Genomic DNA, 22,839 nt, shown 5'->3' on the forward strand with positions numbered 1-22,839 from the left:
TTTTGATTAACCTTCACCAGGAGATTCCTCTTCATTTTCTTATCTTCTCCTGCTGCCTTCCCTCCCTCACGCCTTCTTTACTGGCTCAGGGTCCTGGTCTCCTCTACAGTAGTCTTCTTTGGGGATCTGTTGTCCTCTGTTTCAGACCTCCATTATTACAGGGGCAGTGCCAGACTTTTCATACCTTCCTGCGGTGGACTGTTGTTCTCTCTGTGCTCCGTTCTTGCTGTATGACACAGTTCTACATGGTACTGACAGTCTATTTCTGTCTGTTGTTCTGCATGGTATTAACCGTCTATTTCTCTCTGTTGAGATATTCTTCCATCTTTGCAATTGGGAAGGGTCTTAGCTTAGCTTGCAAGGTTCTTTCTCACAGCTTTTTCACTTGTATGTAGGCAGTGTCTGAGTCTGTCTTTTACGATGGTGTCTTGCACCATCCTCCTTATTTATTCATGGATTTTCATCCATCTCACACTGTTCCCATACTTTCACCGTTTTTTTGTTGGTGGCTCCGCGTTGTCGCGGAAAAACTTCTCCGAAGAAAACTGACATCAGCGCGCCGGGAGGGACTTGTATGACCTCGCTGACGTCACGTACGTGGACGACGTCAGGGCGGAGTCGTGTGGAGCTATCCCCCGGTGCGCAGAGGTGCTGCTGCAAAAAAGTTTTCCGGAACCAGTCTGACGCCTGGGGATATTCTAAGTTAAGGAATCTGCGGCTAGACAACGTCTCTACCAGATACATCGTTACCGAAGGTACGTAACTCGTACTTTTGAGCATCTGCTGGAAATTTAGCTGAAACTAGGCAGTGTGACATTTGGCAGATACTGAGATTAACTGTGCTTCGCTATTTCTCCAAACTCCCTGTTAGGTGTTCATTGTTTATCGCAACAAACAGGCTGGCACTTAAGGCTGCCAATGGAGGATGTTTCATTTGCAAAAACAGTTGATGGACAGAATGCAGAACCATGTCATACATTCACCCCAGTACAGAGATCTGGGCCTATATCCATCGTTTTTTTGCTCACCATGCCATTCCAGTTTGCACCCAGCCACTCTGCTCGTATTAGTAAAAGTGGAGCTGAAGGCAGAAGGTACGTCTATGCAAGAGAACAGCTGCTTGAGTTGGGGGTAGTAGGAGGGGCAGGGTTAGACTAGAAGAGATTGCAGGGCTGAAATCTGATTTTGTAAAAAAAGATGGCCTGAGGTGTGGGCTGCTTAATGTTAGGTCTCTACCAAAGCACCATCTGGAGATTCAATTGGTGGTGGAAATGCATGAACTGGATGTGTTGTTCATGACTGAAACATGGACACATCTTAGCATGGCTTGTCCATCTGGATATAAAGTCCTCCATAAACCTCGTCTGGGTGGTCGAGGAGGTGGGGTGGGGATTATCTTTAAAGATAATTGGGACTTTTCCCTTCTTGATATTGAGGAACCGGAGGGGATAGAACTTTTGGGCTTCTCAATAAAAGAGCCCAAGGGACAACTACTGACTGGTTTAGTCAGTTATAGACCCCCCTGGAACAGCTAGTTCTCTATTTCTACAAGGATTTATTGAAATCCTGAGTAACCTGGCATTGTCCCACTCCACATTGCTTGTTGTAGGGGATTTTAACCTATGGCCGAATGGGATACTAGACAAAGGATATCACAATATTATTCAATCTTGTGAAACTCTCAACCTACAACAGTGGGTTACGGAATCTACCCACAGGGGGGGGACACATACTGGACCTTGTGTTCTCTAATGAACAAATAATGGGACCAATTGAGGCCCTACCAGTGTGCTGGTCGGACCACCATCTGATCATTTTCCAGTTGCACAATCTTGGACTAAATCACTCAAATTATAAGATCGACCGGAATTTCCAAAGTAGAGACTGGAAGGGCCTTCTAAAGAAATCAAAGGTTCTCCCGGTGTTCGTACTTACTGAGAAGTGTGACACTAATAAGAGAGTGGAGGAGAACTATGTAATTTACTGCAACAATATTACCACTAGGCTAGATCAAATCGCCCCATTAAAAAATCATAAAAAACTCGGTAGACCGTCAGCCCCATGGTTTAATGAAAAACTTAGAACCTTCAAACTCGGTTGTAAGCAAGCAGAAAGGAAATGGCGCAGAGCCTACAAGGAGAAGGATAAAACCTCCTGGAGGATAGCTATAGTGGAATATAGGAAAGAAATTGTGATAGCTAAAACAGAGTATTTTGCTAATTCTATCCTGAAGGCAGAAAATAGTACTAAGGATATATTCAGGATTGTAGATACTCTGATTAACCCGAAGTGCGTAAAGAATGAGATTGTGCCCAGTCAGGTACTGTGTGACAGACTGGCAATCTTCTTTGAGGACAAGATAAGTAACATTGTCAATCGCTTAAATTTAGGATATATGCCCAAGGAGTCACACTCAGCGAGTCAAGTTGAGAGGGGGAAATTATACCCCCTGGATAATTTTGACATGCTTTCTTTAGGGGACTTCGAAAAAATGGCCATGGGAGTATCCTCTGGATCTCCTTTGGATCCATTGCCACGTAAAATCTGGAAGGGGCTGGCTCCGGAATTATTTCCAATATTATGGCAAATTTGTAATCAATCCCTGATGAATGGCACTGTGCCGGCCGGCCTGCTGGAAGCAGGCGTTGGTGACACCCTTGTTGAAAAAAGCGACACTCGACCCAGCGTGTCTGAAGAACTATAGACCGATCTCCCTCTTACCATATCCAATTAAAATTCTGGAGCGAGTGGTTAGTAATTCTTTGGAAAAACACTATACACCGGGTTAAGTGCTATGGTAACCTAGAAGGGCCTATAAACTCTAGAAACACAAAAATCAATACAGATATCTAGAAAAAAATATCTAGAAAAAATATATATATAAGTTGTATTACTCTTCCTTTTTTTTTTTAAATATAGTGGTTAGTAAAGCACTCTCCCAGTTTTTAGAAAGAAATGACATCTTGGATAGGGTACAATTTGGTTTTCGCCCTGGCCATGGGACAGAGACTGCTCTGGTGACCATTATGGACGATCTACGAATGCAAGCAGACAGGGGACAGTCGGCCATATTGGTTCTTCTCGACCTGTCTGCCGCATTCGACACGGTAAACCATGGGATTCTTCTGTCCAGGCTTGAAGAGGTGGGCGTGATGGGCACCGCTCTTAAGTGGTTTTATTCTGATCTATCCAACAGACAACAAGTAATAGCCCTTCCTCCCTTTTGTTCCAAGTTTTCTAATATACTGCATGGTGTCCCACAGGGATCGGCAATAAGCCCTATCCTTTTTAACATTTACATGAGTCCCCTACCTGCAATTATAAGATCTCATAATGTCAACTTAGTAAATTATGCAGATGATACCCAGCTTATCCTGTCCTTAGAAGGTGAGCAATCAGTTTCTCTAACAGACTTTCACGCATGTCTGCAGGATATAGCGACTTGGCTCAGGGAGAATTCCCTTCAATTTGATTCCATCTAACTTCTGGCCAACTGCTGCCAGTGTCCCATTGGCTCCCAGTAACGCTGTGCGTAATCTGGGAGTCATGTTTGATAACAAATTGACATTAGAGAAACATGTCAATAAGACAGTTGGGAGTTGTTTCAGTCTGATTAGAGCTTTTTGAAAAACCTTTCCGATGTTTTCCTTGGAGGCCAGGACGCTGATAGTCCGGAGTATTATCCTCGGCAGATTGGACTACTGCAATGCTCTGCTTTTGGATTCTCCGTGGTATCTGATTGAGAGATTGCAGAGAATACAGACCATGGCCGCAAAGACAGCATTGGGACGATCACGTCGTTCCTCTGCCTCCTTGGCACTCTCTGATTTACATTGGCTACCAGTCTTGCAGAGAATACAATTTAAGGCTCTGTGCATTTTGTTCAAGGCCCTGCATGGACATGGACCTAAATCCCTGCAGGAAAAATGTATTTGGTATGCTGTCCCTCGAATGCTTCGTTCCTCTTCGGCAAATCTGGTGAGGGTGCATAGAGTCAAGAAAGTTAAATCAGGAGGCCGGGCTTTCTGCACGGCAGCCCCCCACCTCTGGAATAAACTTCCATTGGATATTAGACAGATAGATAACATTCTGCAGTTCAGAAAAAGGATAAAAACCTGGCTCTATCCCCGGGCCTGCTCTCTAGTTCCCTGCTAATTCCGCCTGGCAGGAGCTATAGTTCTTTCTACACTCAGTTAACATCTTAACATAGCGCCAGGTTACCCGTAGAGTGTCAGCTGCACTTTATAAGCAACTGTAATAATAATGTGCAGATCAGTCTTGACCCTGTACCTCGTGGGAACAGTCCAGCCCGAACTGCCAAGCCAGGTCCTCCCTGGACTGGAAACAAGCATCCTAGGACCGGTTTCGGGGTTTCACCCCTCTTCAGCCAGGATAGCTTGATTCCAGTAAAAACAGTCAAAACCTCTATCAGGACCTATATTACTTTTAACAAAGACCTATACAGGTTCTATCCTGCAGACAACAAATCATTAGTTAAAGACACATAAGATACAAAGTAATATTTACAGTCATTTTATTTTTTCACTTTTTTCAATTTTTGATTTCTACTTCAATGATAACATCAAGTACTTTATATACATTAGACATACATATTAATTAGCATCACAAAAAAGAGGTCCCAACATGGAGAGCCACATAGCGGTGTGTGAATCTTTAATCGGATGGGCAGCTCAGTACAGCACTCACAGAAGCCCACAAAGTCATCATGCCATCAAGTCCTGACGCGTTTCGGGCGTAGCGCCCTTGGTCACAGGTGCTGGCTGTCTGAACAAAGGCAGAATCCCGCCGCTCTTTTTCATCAGCAGTAAAGTTCCGCCCACTGGGCGTGTCCACAAGTGCATGCTGGTGAATGGAGTTCCTTCACATGATAATCACAAGTAAGTACGGCTGCCAAAGTCGCAAATATAATTGATATCCCAAGTGGGGCTGTGTGGCTTGTATGGATGCCGCAAGACTGGTATATCCCAGCCGAACACACATCGTTCCTGTCCGAAGTATGAATGACTTCAGAGGACCCGCTCATCCGCGGGAGGTCTTCTCTGCGACCTGGGAGGGCCGCATTAATTTGCATCACAAAAAAGAGGTCCCAACATGGAGAGCCACATAGCGGTGTGTGAATCTTTAATCGGATGGGCAGCTCAGTAAAGCACTCACAGAAGCCCACAAAGTCATCATGCCATCAAGTCCTGACGCGTTTCGGGTGTAGCGCCCTTGGTCACAGGTGCTGGCTGTCTGAACAAAGGCAGAATCCCGCCGCTCTTTTTCATCAGCAGTAAAGTTCCGCCCACTGGGCGTGTCCACAAGTGCATGCTGGTGAATGGAGTTCCTTTACATGATAACAATACAACAATAAGAGGGCCCTGAGGAAGGTGTTTCTCCACCGAAACGCGCGTAGGCCTAGACCTTGACCATTTCTACCATTATAGTGGAGAGGTCCCGAGAGATCCAGCACCATCAGAAAACAAGTGTCTGTTTCTCTCCCAATTTAATTTTGTGGGACCTTGTATAGCTTCTGAATATTTTTGTTATTTTAATAGTATGAGGATGACTGATGTATGTTTGGGATAGAGAGTATGATGAGAAGATTTTTGTGATCTTATTGGTGGGGGTTCTCACATTTATGAATAAGATTTTTGTTTTAGGTGGTCTAATTAATATGTATGTCTAATGTATATAAAGTACTTGATGTTATCATTGAAGTAGAAATCAAAAATTGAAAAAAGTGAAAAAATAAAATGACTGTAAATATTACTTTGTATCGTATGTGTCTTTAACTAATGATTTGTTGTCGGCAGGATAGAACCTGTATAGGTCTTTGTTAAAAGTAATACAGGTCCTGATAGAGGTTTTGACTGTTTTTTCTTGCCCTTTCCCCCTTCTCTTGGACCTTAAGTAATTTCAGGGGGGGCCTTTTCCTTAATATAGCTTGATTCCAGTGGCATGGAGAGCACGGGACTCACGTCTGAGCATACCTGTGGGAAGAGTATGCACAAAATCTGAACTGTGGTGGGCAATATAATGATGGATTAAACCCAGATCTGTGACTGGGGGTGAATGTTTTGGCAATGGGAAACATTCCGTCCATCATTTAGTGTGTTTGGATGTTTTATTTGGCCATCCACACTCCCTGCATTTATCCTGTTTCTTTGTCCTCCTACTATCGACCTTGGGAGAGCATCCAAAACCGGCCCCTCTGGTACCGGATGTTGGGGATCTGGTGGACCACATGATATCTGGAGAAGTCCAAACTTGCTTAGTTGCAGAACTTCAGACTTGGAGTAGATTCAGCACTAGGCAGTTAGATTACTGTGCAGTGTTTGACCATGGGGTTCATACCCCTACCTCACTGATGCAGCTGCACCGACTGCTGTACATGGCAGAATATAATAAATCTTAATAATATTATTTTGTATGGTATGCCTTCAGACTCTGGGCCCACAGTGTCACACTTCAAAAGCACCTAAATACCTTTCTTTGAGACCTCTGAAAAATTTCCTCAGCAGCTACACTGATGTTACCCAGGTTCGACCTTTGTCATGAGACATGCTCTCCGAGGGAGTGGCCTACTTCCTTACTTGAGCATACAGAGTACTTTGCAATTTTGAAAGCTATAAAAAAAGAAACTACCTATATCATGCTGATTGGCTTCCCTTGTCTTGTCTAAAAGTGTGATGACGTAGTGTCCTGTCAGTTTGTCGAATACGGTTAAAGGGTGTCTCTGTTCCATGTGCCCAGCAGTAAGTTGCTGATACTGATGTGTATATTCGCTTCTTGTAGAGCATGCATGTCTTCTGTATCTTGTGTAAAAAAATGATAATATGAATAGCAAAGACATTTGTATATGTGTATGTGTGCACACGCATGTTTTTATGTATGTGCTTAAATATATCTAAATGGTACCAAGACACACAGATATATTCAAGAGGCTGTGCCCAGTCATCTCTTGGCCGGGAAGGAACTGAGCACATAGAGTAGTATAGCACATTGGTTACTTGAAGCAGACTCTGGCCTCTGCAACTGTTCGCGCTGAAGAGGTCATGGGCAGTGCATTGGGGCCCATTGGGCTGCATTGCACACCAAAACTGGCAAATCTGGGTATATTGAAACTACAATGTCTGAGATTTCATAATCTTGTAATGACTTAGAATGTGCAAGGCATCAGCATTTTCCCTTACAGGGTTCCCAGTGCGCCTTCTGACTGCATTGACCAAAGCATATCCCTTCAATACTAGTCCACAACTATTTGTAACCAACGTAAAGGTAATTCGGTGGGGCTTCCTATGACGGACTTCACTATGTAGTATTCCACGTAAAGGTGCCATGGCTATAGGTTTGAACAGTGTTCATGAGTGTGGCACTGCATAGGACACCAAGATCGATACTCATCATGGTGTTTGAGGCTGATCCAGATTGATGAATGGGCACACTGGGGAACTGGGGCTTATTGGGTTTTTGAAATTACTTTTAAGGGAGACCGCTGTTGATGTGAGTTTTTAACAAATGTCCATTTTGCATTCACTCAATATTTCGTCATTTGTATCTGCAGGGTAATGCACTTGACAAACAAATTGGGATAGCAGTCTTAATTTCAGGGATACTCTGATGGTGTGGATTCCGAAATTGGCTTTACCTCCAATGATTTCAACATTGGAGAGATGCCATGTTAAAGTAAAGCTGCTGTGACTGTTTAATACCAAGATGAAAGTATAGTTCATTAAAAAATAGAATAGATTGCTGGGAGTGTAGTGAGGGAAGATGTGCTTTGTTCCCTACATGCACAACACAAGTATTGATCTTTATAATTAATTTCAATTCGTAATTTATTTTACTTTTGGTTTTCCCCCTCAAAAAATTTGGAGCCGATTACGATGTTGTCAGGAAAGGATCCCCACCTATTCGGGTTAGGAATGCTTTCCAAACGATTCGTATTCGGGGAGTCCTACTGATCGATTATGATATTTGTGTGGATGGTTACAGACTCAGTTCGGTCGGACTCCTATTGACTTCAATGGAAACCTGTGTTCCAAACGAGAACACAGGCTCCCATTGGAAAAAAAGGGGTGGGTGGGAAAAATCTTGCACCCTGTGGCGGGCACCCCATGGTGCCTGCCACACTGTGCATCGTTGGAAAGGGAGGTCCCTTGGGTGCCCCCACGGGCCCCCTCTGGAGGTCTGTGGGTGAAGGGGGGCCTGCTACCTGCCCCCTAATTCAGATTCCCACCGCCGTTTCGTCTCGGTCAAACCGATTCAGAACGGCTGTCTGAATCGGTCATTATACTCGCTCATTCGGAAACCATCTCCATTGAGCTGTATGATTCGGCTCCAAACGACTTGGGCTGCCTGAATCCCGTTCAGAAACGATTCAGACAGCCCGGACGGCTTCCTTGCATCATAATCGGTCATCCAGAAAGGTGACCGATTCAGTCGGTAACATAGGTCCTGAATCGGCTCCGCAGAATACGAATCCTGTTCGGAGCCATTCCTGACGACATCGTAATCGGCCCTTTAGTCTTCTAAATGTATTTCAATAGAGAAAACTGTCTGAAATAACTTCTGAGTAAGTGTTTGCACGGCCGGGCAGTGGAAATGTTTGATTGCAAATGCCAAAGTAAACCTGGAGACCAAGTAAGAGCTATCATTTTATGGTGGGCAGTAAAAATTCCCTGCCTTGCAAGCCTTGAATAATTTACAGGTGGGATATCTTGGAGGGGGATTTAGAATGTAAAAGCTGAAATATAGAAAAATGTATTTTTTGTGTGTGCTTTGATAATTTTTCCTATTTATCTGGTCTCTTGTGGTAGGTTGAAGAGATCCGAGAGATGGTGGATAATGATCTTGGGTTCCAGCAGGCTCCACTCAGGATCCATGCCAGAACTAAAACACTTCTCTTTATTTCTGGTGATAAAAAAGTGGTTGGCTGCCTAATAGCAGAGCATATCCAGTGGGTAAGTGGCTTTGTTAAGTTGTAGACCCTGGTGTCTAAGCCATTTTACTCCAGTAGAGCATGAATCACAAGTCTGCAACTCTGTATTCTCTTAACCTGTCTGGCCAGTAACTTGGCTTTCCCTGTGAGCATTCATCCAAAATAGCTCCTTCCTTTTGAGTTGTCATGTTTGGTCAAAAATGATGTAACCAATCTTGTTAATAGGAAACTTCCAAATGCTGTACTCTCAAAATGTGCCCCCTTCCCCCTTATTTTGTCTGACTCTTATGTATCTGGAGAGGCTTCTTGTTTAGATTAATTCACAGCAGTTAAGCTTTTTTTCTGTTTGTTGTGCCTGTTGAGAAATGTTTAATAAACGTTCTGCTCCGAATGGATCCTTTTTTGCCTTTTACCTCATAAGCATAGTACAACAACATAATTTACATGATTGTATGGTAACTGATAAATTTTTCTTGCGGGCTCATGCCCCATTTGTGGGCTGGATGCATTGTGATTTGACTGATGTTGAAATTTTTGGGGACTCCAAATATCAGAACATATCTGGTCCATGTGGATATGGTACACACCTATAAGAAATTGTTGCTAAATCCCTACGATGTTTGAGATGCAGCTTCCTTCTCCAGTACGCTTATAAGAAGCTGCACGACCTGCCAAGGTGATTTACAACTTTTTCAGGTGCAGTGCAACTGCCAAACATGTAATATACATGTTACCTTGCTTGAACACACAAAAAATGATGGTGATTCAACTTTATTTGACTACCAGTAAATGCAATTTAAATATATTGGGCCTGAAATATTTGAAACGTGTCGTCGTATTTCCTTACAATGTAGTACAAAGGTGTTGGGAACTGGGCTAGAGGGCAAGTTTGTTTGCCTTAAGCAACAGGGTCTGCTAAGAGTAGTTTACTTCTAAACACTCCAGATAAACATGATCCCAACAGCCGTGATTTAGAACGGTCACGTTTTTAACTAACGATCTTAGGCCGGGGGTGGAAGGCATTAAACATCTCTGATGCAATCGGGAGACTAGCATCTCACGTTCTCTGGAAAAAGGAAGGCATTCTACAGGAATATTTTAGACAAAAAGTGTATGCATGTAGGCATAAAAGAGATGCACCTTTAAAAGGCTTCCATGCAGAGTAGTACAATACCTTCTTATCGTTGGCGATGCTAGTATGCTTGCATACTAAATGGTGAGTTAGAATCTTGTTCTTGTCTGCAGGGCTATCGAGTCATCGATGAGAAAATGACGGGCAGCAAATCAGAAAGAGAGGCGGCCATCTATGAGAGCCAGAAAGCTTGGTGCTGCTCCACAGTGCCTGAGCCAGCTCTGTGTGGAATTAGTCGCATATGGGTCTTCAGAATGATGCGCAGAAAGAAAATTGCTACTAGAATGATCGAGTGTCTAAGGTAAGAGAATACGTTCAGGCAATTTTAGATTACTTAACATGTTACTACTTTTTCACCGACTGTATGACCATTCCATAATGTTATTCTTGTAAAATGCCCAGAGAAGCACAGGAGTATACACACGATAATTTTTTAGTGCTGCCTTGTGAGTCGGATAGTGCTAAATCAACCACGCTTTCCATTTATTTTGATACGACACTAAAAGTATGAGTAAGTTCGAACTTTGCTGAGCACTGCAATTCTAGTTCATTTTTTGGTTTTGTATAGAGCTTACGCTGCCCCCGGAACAGCATTTGAACACCGTGCAAGTGAAGAGAGTCTAGAAATTTCTACAATTGACCATCAGACAGCACGATGGGAAGCTGGAGAAATTGAACAGACTGAAATACATATATTTGGAGGTAAAGGAAGGTCTTCTAGCCTCATGAGTATTTCTTGATGCTCACAGAAGGATTAATCCCTTCCCCCCCTAAACAAGCTGTATCTTGCCAGAAGGAGCAAGAAGCAGTTGTAGGAGGAGTCTGTTGTAGCTAATGCAAACCTTCAGCTGGGTTTCGGTGAGGTAAAGTTGGTGCTTACTAATGAAGTGTAAAGGTAGCCATCACAAGCTAGAGACTTTATGCTTCCTGATTTTAGTTGGGGATAATTGGTTGAACCACAACTATTGGTCCTCTATAAGCTTGTGTCCCATTACTAAATTCTGCTCATGGCTGACTCAGCTGCACCGTCTGACTTTTCATGTCTACTGACAACGTAACAGCTGCAGAGATTAAGACTTCTAGAATAGAGGTGCAGTAGTGAGCCAAGAAAGAAGAGCATTCCATCTTGAAGAAAGAAGCGGCAACTACCATTTAGAGTAGGTCACATCATAAGTTCTTGATTCCTTCTTAGCACGATTTCCAGAATTCTCATGCAGGGCTACTAGAATAGTCATGCTGAAAGTGGATAACCGGTTCCGGGCCTCCAGACGAGAATGTCTTATATCTCACCCAAGATATACCCCTGCATGTTCTTGACCATCCTAAGAAGTATCTGGTGATGTCACGCTCAGCACTTTCTGAGACCAGCTCAAAGCGCAATAACTCCACTGAAAACAAGTGTTTCCAGACCACTTCTGGCTCGCTGAAACAATCAATCTGGGAAGTAATTTGTACTGTGTGTATCCTGTATATGTGACCTGAACTGCAGATGTTTTAGTACTACTGCCAAACTATAATAAAACCTTTATTAAAAAAAGCCAATCTTGACGCCAGTGACACCAAAAATTACAGACCTATAGCCAGCCTGCCACTTCCGGCTAAAATTGTTGAAAAAATTATGAATGTTCAAATCTCTAAGTACATTGAACTTCACCAACTCTTAGACACCACTCAGTTTGGATTTCGGAAGTGTCACGGGACTGAAACTGCACTTATAAAGGCGACCGCGGATATCGGAGTTATTTTGGACCGGGGGGCACAGCGGTCCTTGTGCTGCTCGATCTTTCTGCAGCCTTCGACGCGGTCAATCATGCCATACTTTATTGACCGTGTCGCAGATCTAGGCATTGGGGGCAAAGCCTGTGCTCTACTGGCCTCCTTCCTTGCCAACCGTACGCAGACGGTTAACCTTGGCACCTTTCAGTCCTCCCAACTGAGTCTTCCCTGTGGAGTTCCGCAGGGCTCGTCTCTGAGCCCGACCCTCTTTAATATATACGTTGCGGACTTAGCCAGAATCATCAAGAGCCATGGGTTGAATCTCACATCTTATGCCGATGATACGCAGCTGGTGCTGGCTATACATAATGATGGCAATAAAGCAGCCGAAAAATTTCAATGTGGCCTATTGGCCATCAGTAACTGGATGACCAATAATTGCCTCAAACTGAATTCTGACAAAACAGAAATCATTATTTTTGGTAAACTAGCCCCAGCATGGTCTTCTACCTGGTGGCCCTCGTCTCTAGGCCCCCCGCCCACCCCAGTCACCAAGGTCAGAAACCTAGGAGTCATATTTGATGACAGACTCACTTTTCTCCCTCATGCCAACTCAGTAGTCTCAGCCGCTTTCTACAAGTTACGGATGATAAAGAAAATTCTGCCTTTCCTCCCCCTGACGTCAGGCAAAACTCTCATTAGCACCCTAATCATGTCAACTATTGACTATTGTAATGGGCTTCTTTTAAATGCCCAAAGTAAGGTCATTCACAAACTGCAAACCATCCAGAACGCAGCCGCAAGGCTGCTCTCAGGAACTCCAAAATATAATTAAATTTCACAGGTGATCCGAAAATACCACTGGCTCCCAGTGAGGAATCGGATCAAATTTAAGGCCTTGTGTATTGCGTATAAAACCTCACGCAACACTGGACCTCATTTCCTGATCAAAGACCTGGCAGCCTATACTCCGACCCGGGCGCTTCGTTCCTCTACGTCTTCTTTGTTCACTGTACCTCGGACCAAAACGGCTGCCTGGGGCGACAAACGTTTCATTGTCGCAGCTGCCAGACTCTGGAACTCGCTGCCCTTGTATATCAGAACCTCTCAATCCTTACTCTCATTCAGAAAATTGACCAAAACGTGGCTATTTGCACAGTAGTTCTTGGAATAGGTTTCATGCTGTTGTCCTTAGCGCCGAGACACCCATGGGTATTTGTGCGCTTTATACATTTTATAAACATAAACATAAACATCGTTTCAAGAACAGGGAATTTATGGAAGGCTGTCGGGTGTTTCACAATTGAAACTGAAATCTCTGCATTTCTTTTAAAAAGGAGCCATTCCTCTCTATGGCCTGTTTGTATATTTGTGGAAATTGTCTGCCCTGTGAAAGTTGGACATTGGTAACAACACCTGGGGAATTTGTCAGATTGTATCCATATTTTGGAGGAGACTGCAAAAGATCTGCAATAGTGGCCATCGGACTGCAGTTGTCAGCGGCAGACCCCTCTCCCTACCTCACGCAGAATTTATAGCGGCGACAGAGGGAGATTGTTGCTTCTGGGTTAGGGATGGCATCTGGGATAGGTGGAGATCAGAGGCCACTGGTTTCTGGCTCAACTCCACATAACTTTGTTGAAGTTGCGGGTTATTTGCTTGCCATTGAAGGCAACCTTGCCCGCCATCAGAGGAAGGTTGGTGCAGGTGCTCACGGACACACCACCGCCATGTGGTACTACAAGGAGGACAGGGTGGAGGTCTTGAGTCCTTTTTCAGGAAGCTCTACGCCACCTGGCAGGATCTCTAAACACCAGAGCGGAAGAACTCCACTGCAGATCATGGATAGCAGCTGCACCAGGGTGGGGGGGGGGCCCCACAGGGTATCGTTTTAGTGGGGAGAACCCTCCTACAATCTTTTCACTACCACTGAAAACTCGCAATGTCAGCATTTTGAGTTTCCAAGGTGGCTCTTTCTCAGAGACCTGTTCCTTCTATATCGAGGCTCGGGACTCCTGTATGCCTTCCCTCCTTTGCCCCTACTGGCTGAGTTCTGAGGAAGATCAAGAACGACCTGGTCCAAGTCATGCTAGTGGCACCGAGTTGGGCTGGAAAAGTGTGGCACCCTGAACACCTAGGCATGAGCATTTGTCCTCCAATCAAGCCGCTTCGGAAGGATCTTATGTCACTAGCAGGGAAGGGTACTGCATTCAAGCCTGCACAATGTGCATCTCTATGCTTGGCAACTGAGCAGCGCAGTTGACCTTCGATCTTCCCCCTGAGGCCATTGATGTAATCTTGGTGGCTAGGCATTCCTCTACAAAATCTAAGCACCACAGTCAGTAGGCCAAATTTGTGGCATGATGTGACACCTGACAAATTGACACACTACAAACAAAGTTGTCTGAAGTGCTATTTGTTGGCTCTTTCAGCTCTATTGCGGTCACTGGATCAGTCTTCTGTATTTAAATTATCTGTTGTGTGAGGAGGTTTTTGAAAGGTTGCAATATTTATTTCCACCAAAACTATTGTGACGCTGCAATGGGACTTGACCTTTGTTCTCACTTTTTTATGTGCTCCCTTTTTGAGCCACTGCACAGGTGTCTATTAAGTCTTCTGGTGTTGATAATTGTCTTTCTCATCATCATAACATCAGCTAGATGTGTAATTGAGCTGCAGGCTCTTCCTGTCAACCCACCGTACACAACATTATTTCCAGATAAGTTGGTGTTATGGACCAACGCTTCCTTTCTACCGTAAAAGTGGTCACTATTTCATGCTGGGCAGGCTATCGCTCTACCTGCATTTTTTGCCCCACCTCATGCGTGTAAGGAGGAAGAGATATTACACTGTTTGGACCCTAATAAGGCACTAAGCTTTTATGTTTATCGTACTAAAGAAGACCAGGTGGACGATCATCTCTTTGTGGTGTTGTCTGGAACAAAGAACGGCAACACAGTGCAAAAACAAATCATTTCTCAATGGATTCCTCTACTGCATAAAGATCTGCTACCCACTGGCTGAGAAGTAGCCCCCAGAAGGTTTAAGAAGGCTTAAAGACTCATTCCACCAGAGATAAGGCTGCAAGCACTGAGCTACCTTGTGGAGTGCCTGTCCTGGGAATTTGTCAGGTGCCGACATGGGTGTTGATCCATACGTTCACAAAGTACAACTGCCTTGACAGTCGGGTCCGTCTAGAGGGGCATTTTGCCAATTCAGTCCAGCAGGACATTTCGGTATGAGCCAGTTCACAGACCCACAACTTGTAGAGGTACTGATTTGGTATCTATTCTGAAGGTGAGGAATCTGTGGTTAAACGCATCTCTCAAAACAACAAGTTACTTACCTTAGTTAATTATCTTTGTGCTGGATACTCTATATAACCACAGATTCTACACTGACCCTTCCGCCTCCTCATTCTCTAATCTGAACTCTTTTTCCATTTAAAGAGTTCTCATTCTAGAGAAGTGCACACTGGTCATGCCAATCTTCAGATAAGCTTTACGCACCCTCAGACGCAGAGACTAAGAAATCAACTGACGTCAGCTCCCATGAGGAACGATGTCCATGTGTAGCCACTCGATGCCACCTACCGAAATGCTGGAGTACTGCTTTTGAGGTTCTGGATTCAATGTGAAGCATGGGAAATATTCTAAAAGTGAGGTACCTGCACTTAGACTAGACACCAGATGGAGGAATTGCTGGAGATCTTTTTAATGGGTCCTTAGAGGCGGGCCCTATCGGCAAGGGAAGCTTTTGGAAGTTTAACTAAATATTTTTCACAATCCACATCAGCAGTGGGTTCATCTGCTGTGTATAAATCCTTTGCCCTTGTGGAAACCTATTCAATACATCCCAGGTTTTATTATGCATGTTTCCATCTTTACCTTAATTGCAAGAATGCCACTTTTATTTTTCTTATAAGTAGGATGCCAAGGTTTTCCCTTCTCTCTTTTTCTCACTAATTGATGTTTTCTGTCATCGGAACATGATGAGTCTGCCAATTCTGCCTGCTTCGTGTTCCACTCGAAGAAGACCTTAAGGGATCCATGTGACTTGCTCAAATTGGAGCACTGACAGTAAGACGACACTCTTGACATCTTTGATGAATGAGACTTTGAGGAGGATCCAGAGGCTGGCACCTCGGGATCCCAGCCTCTCCAGTCCAACCTGGACAGAGCGCATGCTCCACCTCCCCCTCCTTGACCAACTGTGGGACGACTACAAAGGGTTACTGCTTAGAGCTTACCGCATTCCCACCGGCTGCCCCCCACCCCATGGCCAACTACACCATATCCCCGGAACATCAGCAACTCCTTCAAGAGTAGGTACATGTGCTCATCCCCTATGGGCGAGACAGCACAAGCTGCCATACCGGCACGGCAAAGGGATGAACTCCGTGTATTTCCTTATTCCCCAAAAACATAGAACCGTCCGGCCTGTACTCGACCTCGGGCCGCTCAACAAGTACATCCTGTCAGAGCGCTTCCATATGGTCACGCTACAGGACGTCCTTCCTATGCTGCAACAAGGTGACTTTATGACCGCAATAGATTGGAAGGATGCCTATTTCCACATTACAATCCACCTTGATCATCGCTGCTACCTGCAGTTCATAGTAAGTATTCAGCATTTTCAATTCAAAGTCCTGCCCTTTGGGATCACTTTCGCCTCCAGGGCTTTAACAAAATGCCATGCAGTGGTAGGCTCTCATCTCAAAAGAAGCGACATACACATGTTCCCTTAATAGGAAGGCTGGCTGACCAAGAGCACAAACAGACAACAGTGCTTCACACCCACTCAAACCACCATAGAACTCTTGCACATTCTAGGGTTTCTGTCAATACTTTCAAGTCCAATCTTTAACCCCTTCAAATCCAGCATTCCTGAGGGCGGTTCTCAATAGGGTGACGAGGAAAGCGTATCCCAGCCAAGCAAGGTTTCAAGCATTCCAGCGCTTATTGCCTCTTTCAGACAGATAACCGTTTAAAGATCAGAACCGTCATGCATCTCCTTGGCATGATGGCCTCCTGTATCGCCATTGTTCCTCAGGCAAGGTTGCACATGTGTCCTCCAAAAGAGTGCGTCGTAGCATAATGGTCATAAGTGGAGGGTCACTGGGAAGGTCTAGTGTTGGTGTGGGCCAGCACCCATCGCGCTCTGCAGTGCTGAAACAGCAACAATTTGTTGCAGGGCTGGCTCTTTGTAGACCCAGTTCCATAAATGGCCGTCACAACAAATCCATCCTTCACCGGCTGGGGGGCGAATCTGCAAGACATGACCATTCAAGGCACGTGGCCCACTCTTCAACAAGGCTGCCACATAAATTACTTAGTTGCTGGCCATTCAGCTAGCACTCGGAGCCTTTTTCTACCACGTCCAATGCAAAATAGTCCTCATCAGTACAAACAACATGACAGATGTGTTTTACCTCCAGAAACAATGGTCACGCATTCTCAGCAGATGTCAGCGCTCCACCACAACATACACCTCCTAGCAGCTACCTTCTGAGAGTGGACAGCAACTTTACAGACCTGCTTACAGGATGCAGCAACAAATCCATGAGTGGGAACTCCGCCCACAAGTCCTACTCCCGTACTTCCATCGTTGGGGGTTTCCCAGCGTTGCCATTTTTTCAACTGCCAAAAATATCAACGTTTAGCCTTCAGGTTCCCACACCCACAGTCCATGGGCAATGCACTAAGGATGAATTAGTCAAGGATATTTGCCTATGCTTTTCCGCCTCTCCCACTCCTTCCGTACACGGTTCGAAAGCTTCAGCAAACCTCCCTCACTCTCATTTTGGTGGCTCCCACCTGGGCCAGACATTCCTTGTTCGCCACCCTTCTCCAACTGTCTGTAGTTCCCCACGAGAAACTGCTCAAGTGACTCCTCTTGGTGGTATTGCGCATGAGCATCGACTCCATTGTTAGATTGTTTGCTATCCGCTATCTTGTTCGGACGTGTTCTTCAGTGCTCCTATTCGAGACTGCTTTCGGGATTCCTTCGGTTCGTTGATCACTTCTTTAAGCGTCAGTATTGTTTTTGTTTGCGTTTGTGTTACCTCTCAAAAACAGAAGCAATCCCTCAAACTCGACCGTCCATTTGTCTTGTCCAATTGCAGGCTTCAGGCCCCACCTATTCGGGCCTGTTCCACTCAGGCCATGCATTCCTATTACATCGGATTCAAAAATTAATGCAGTGTTGATGGACCGAGCTCCATTTCACTTCTGTCCCAACTGCCACGCAAAATACCCGCATTCAGAACTTCATCAGGTTTGCAACCTCTATCTCTCTCCTGACTACAATGAAAAAAATTGTGAGGCCTGTCAATCTTTTCAATCATAGAAAACGTTGCAGGACCACCTGGCGCGTCGGAAAGAAATGCAGAGCCGAGATCTGGAGGAGACCTCCAACCTCTTTGGCAAACACTATGTCGAACACATGAAGGAGTTGCACGGAGCTTCGGCAGCAGAGGAAGAGGCCTTTTCCATTTCAGACTCTGCATCTGAGCCTGAGATAGTCTGTGTTTGCAAATACAGGACTTGCCTTCAGCACAATGCACAATGAGTACCCATGTCCCTGCCTCACTCACTAAAAGACATTTGGTTCCCACCGAATTGTCTTCTCCCAGACCACCACTGCCGTCAGGCCATGATCGGCACCAATTATTTGCTAAGGATGCCCCACCCTCAGGCCCAGCGCAAAAACCAAGCCGACACCTACCACTTCGAGCCAACTGGTCTCGGTACCGAGCAAATCGGCATTGAGCGCTCACTTTTCCACCTCTTCGGCTCAGAGCACTCCAGCACTGAAACAAAATCCAAGTTCAGCACTGAAACAATCCATTTCGGCACCGGAACTGATCCTTGAAACTATGTGAGAGAGAGATTCGATCCGAAGCAGAAGTTGTTACATATTCAGCCTTCTACTGGTCGGACTTTGGCAAAGGCAGTTCAGTCAGCTCATGTTTCATCAACAAGTCTGCTTTCTTTTGAGGAGGCCACTGTTATACCTGTACCTGTAAGAAACAGAAAAAGGTCATTGCAACTAGTCCTTTGCAGCCACCTTTGCCTGATTACTCTCCACCTCCACCTTCCTCACATCACTCTCTGAGTGTGACAGATGACATTACTCCACAAGGTTCCCCATAGTCTGTCGCTGGATATCAGGGGGGAGGAGATGACGATCATCAGCAGCCCTCAGATCCATTGGAATAGCTAGAACATAGACCCTCCCGGGATAGTGACCCAGACCTTTACCCAGCTAGACCATCACCGCCAGATGATGCAACATCCTTCCAAGAACTTATAGCTAGGGCAACTGTGTATCACCAGGTTCCCTTGCACAAAAATGCCATAGAGGATGATTTCCTATTTGAAACACTCTCCTCTACTAATAGAGGATGTTAATATCTGAACATGCTAAAGGGTATATGCCGTCACTCAGATGACATCTTTAAAGATCCAGTACAAGCACAAATCATTACGCCACATGCAGATAAAAAATACAAACCTGCACTGTGCCTCTGATCCACCTCACATTAAAGGACAACTTCCCCCAGACTCCCTGGTGGTATCTAAAGCCCACAAAAGAGCAAACTCTCAGACGTCAGCAGATGCTCCTCCACCTGACAGAGTCTAAACTCATTCATGTTTCGGTGAAACGGGTGGCAGCACAGTCAGCCAACCATTGGCAAATTGTCAATACTCAAGGGTTGTTAGCAAGATATGACCAGGCCCATTGGGATGAGATGGAAGAACTCCTCCAACATCTTTCTGAGGAGTACAAAAAAAGAGGCCATCAAATTGTAAAGGAGGGTAAAATAATATCAAAGAACTCCGTCAGATGTGCCCTGGATTCTGTGGACACAGCTGCCAGGGGCATAAATACAAGCATACTGCTACATAGACATGCTTGGCGAAGTATATCCGCCGTAAAGCCAGACGTACAGCAGACACTACTTAATGCCCCTTTTGACCAACAACATCTGTTTGGGCCCCAAGTGGACCAAACACAAGAAAAAATGAAAAAAAGACAAAGGTTTTCAAAACCATGGGGGCGCTTCAAACCCCTGCTCCTCGTGGTTCCTTTCGACTCCACACATACAAACAGGGCAATAAAGCAACATCATCAGATGCTTCTACTCTTCCTCTAGGCAACAGCATCACACCTCTCCCTCAATAGGTTATTACAGAGGTACATGTAGGGAGTAATAATTCCAAAGGGCATGGAAGAGGTACCTCCACTCGTACCACACCCTCCAATTCCAAACAGTGACTCGCTTTCCATTCCCCCTACCACTTAACACCTGTCGGGGGACAACTACAAAGTTTCTTCCCAACTGGAAAACCATTACAACAGACCAGTGGGTATTGGATATTATGCAACCTGGCTACTGCCTGGAGCTCATCAACACACTTCCAAACATCCCACCTTGCAGGCACATACTTTCCCCAACAGCATCAAACTTTGCTCAAATAGGAAGTACACGCTCTCTTGCACAAAGGAGCCAAAGAGCCAGTTCCTCTAGCACAAGGTTCAGGAGTATACTCTGTATACTTCCTCATTCCCCAGAAAAGATGGCTCATTCTGACCTATACTGCACCTCAGACCTCTTTAAATCGATACATCCTGTCGAAGCACTTTCACGTGGGGACTCTTCAAGATGTATGTAATTCCTCTTTTACAACTGGGTGACTTTGTCTGCACTAGACTAAAAGGACGCTTACTTCAGTACATCCAGCTCACCGAAAATACCTCCGGTTTGTCATAGGAGGAACACATTATCAATTCAAAGTGCTCCCATTCGAGGTCACCGCTGCCCCCCATGTGTTCACCAAATGACTAGCTGTACTTGCAGCTCCTTTCACTACTGGTTGGTTTGCAGGAAATGGACTGGTGAGAATCATACAAATCCATCCTGCTAATTGCTTACAAATCCTGTCAAATGTGTGTAAGCCATCTAATTTTATGGGCCCCTGCCAAGTTGATGCAGTCAGTAATCACGTTGTGAATTAGGGATGCCTCTGGCCTGGGCCAGATATATAACCATAACATAGTGAACGCCATTCTTAGTTGGTCCCCCAAAAATTGCAAACCTAGTTCTTCATGTGCAATGATAGGAAGGACACTAGCAGGAAGTGACGGCAGGCTTCGGAAGAATTTATTTTCACAGATCTTCAATTGGGAATGATCAGTATAGCTCCAATTCCCGCACCATATGAAACAATTGGGGCAGGTCTGGATTATAAATAGTCACAGCAGCATCCACTGGCATAGACCCTAATTTAGAGGCGAATTTGAACAGAGAGGCGGTGGCTGCTTTAAATTGGGTTGTTCTAACCATCCTTAAGTGCCTCCAAGTGGACCGCCTAACAAACGGTGCCCCCCAGATAGGTAAGGTAGGGACACATTTGAGTACCGTGCCACAAATCTGAAAAGGAGTAATCCCAATCTGGGGTGAGCCAGAAGCCATAGTGAAATACTTCGTAGAATTTGTACAGAGGCCTAAGTCCGACATAAAGGATACAAAGGTGTCTGACAGTTCCTGGCCATGAGGACACAGTCATCGGCATACATCAAGACTGGTAGCGGATCGCTCCCAGCCCTCGGGGAGCAGCTCTGGCTGCAGTGAGTTTCTCATCCAGTTCATTAATATAGAAACTGAAAAAAAGGAGCCAGCTCACAGCCCTGCCTTACACCTTTTCTGGTCTTTATTAAAGAGGTGCATTCCCCACTAGGGCCCAATCTGATACTTCCCTAAACATCGTCATGCAACCGAGCAAGAAGATGGATGATTTGTTGGTTAGTGCCCTCAGTTAATAGCATGTTCCACAACTTTGACCTGACTACGTCGTCAATTGCTGCACTAAGGTCCATAAAGGCCATGTAAAGACAACCTTCTTTGACAAGGACATATTTGGTCAAAATAGGTGGAGGTTCAGGCACTGGTCGGCAGTACTTGGTCCAGGCCTGAAACCGTTTTGAACTGGAGTTAAGATGTTCTTCTCGAAGGCCCAACATTCTAGCTGGTTCAGCAGCACCCTGCCCAAAATCTTAGCCATGGCATCTATTAAAGATAAAGGCCGGTAGCAATGAGGATCACTCATGTCCCACTTTTTGAAAATCTGGACAATAATCGCCCTGCACCTGGATTTAGGAGGGCCAGCCAGGGACACACTTATGAATAATCTCGTCAGTAGGGGGGCAGAATATCAGATTGCCCTTGAACAGATTGATGGGGACACTGTCTTGCCCAAGGAGACACCTCCTGGCCTAAGCGCCTTGTTACACGGGCACCGGTTTATCGCCACTGTTACATCCTTGACAGTAAAAGTTAATTCTTCTATATTGCCAAAACTGGTTGTTACAGCTGCACTAGCACTCAAGAGAGAGGTCGGATCATGCAAGTCATATAGCTTGGTGAAATAAATTACTAAGACTTGACCGGGGATGTTAGTATCAATACTAGAAGGAGGAGGAGTGCAAAAAAGGGTGCGTTGACTGTCCTCCAGAGAAGAGCACAGTCATTGCCAGCAGATGCAGCAGTCTGCTGCTCCCAGGCCTTTCTCCTAATTACATTTTTCCTTGCCTTCATCACCCCTTATTAAAAGTGTCCTACACCTTCTGATTTCACAGTGGTCTCTCGGGGAAGTTGTTATTTCTTTGAGACTGCTATGGGCTTGTGTGCAGAATTTATCAAACAACTTATTTAATTATAGAGTTTACCGGCTCTTAGGGGTAGTTAATTAAATAGATACCTGTTTACAAATGTCATCAAATGCTTCTAAAACTGAGTCTGGGTCAGATTCTTGGTTCTGGCAGATATCAACTGCTCGTTCTTTTTTTTCAGAAGTTTGCTAAAGAGAGCATTTGGCTCCATGTCCTGCCACCTCCGCCATGCAGCCCTGTTTGTGCTTTAATTAATCTGTCCGGACATTTTGAATTCTGTTACTGACCAATCTACTCTTAGGCTTATGGCCAGGGGGTTGATAGAAACCTTTTAGATGTATATTAGTCCGAGACCACTTTTCCCGGAGACAAA

The 22,839-nt window shown here is 45.0% G+C and overlaps 1 protein-coding gene across 4 annotated transcripts in view; it reads left to right on the plus strand.

Moving 5' to 3' along the window:
- The window catches only part of ESCO1 (establishment of sister chromatid cohesion N-acetyltransferase 1), a 226,426-nt gene that overhangs the window by 166,402 nt on the left and 37,185 nt on the right, over positions 1–22,839 (plus strand). For all 4 annotated transcript variants that reach the window (XM_085605782.1, XM_085605786.1, XM_085605784.1 and 1 more), the window contains 2 exons: positions 8,823–8,966; positions 10,190–10,377. In XM_085605782.1, the coding sequence (XP_085461908.1) occupies positions 8,823–8,966; positions 10,190–10,377 (332 nt within the window). The remainder of the gene's footprint in view (positions 1–8,822; positions 8,967–10,189; positions 10,378–22,839) is intronic.

Source organism: Triturus cristatus, chromosome 5_1 (genome assembly GCF_964204655.1).
Source record: "Triturus cristatus chromosome 5_1, aTriCri1.1, whole genome shotgun sequence".
Taxonomy (NCBI): Eukaryota; Metazoa; Chordata; class Amphibia; order Caudata; family Salamandridae; genus Triturus; species Triturus cristatus.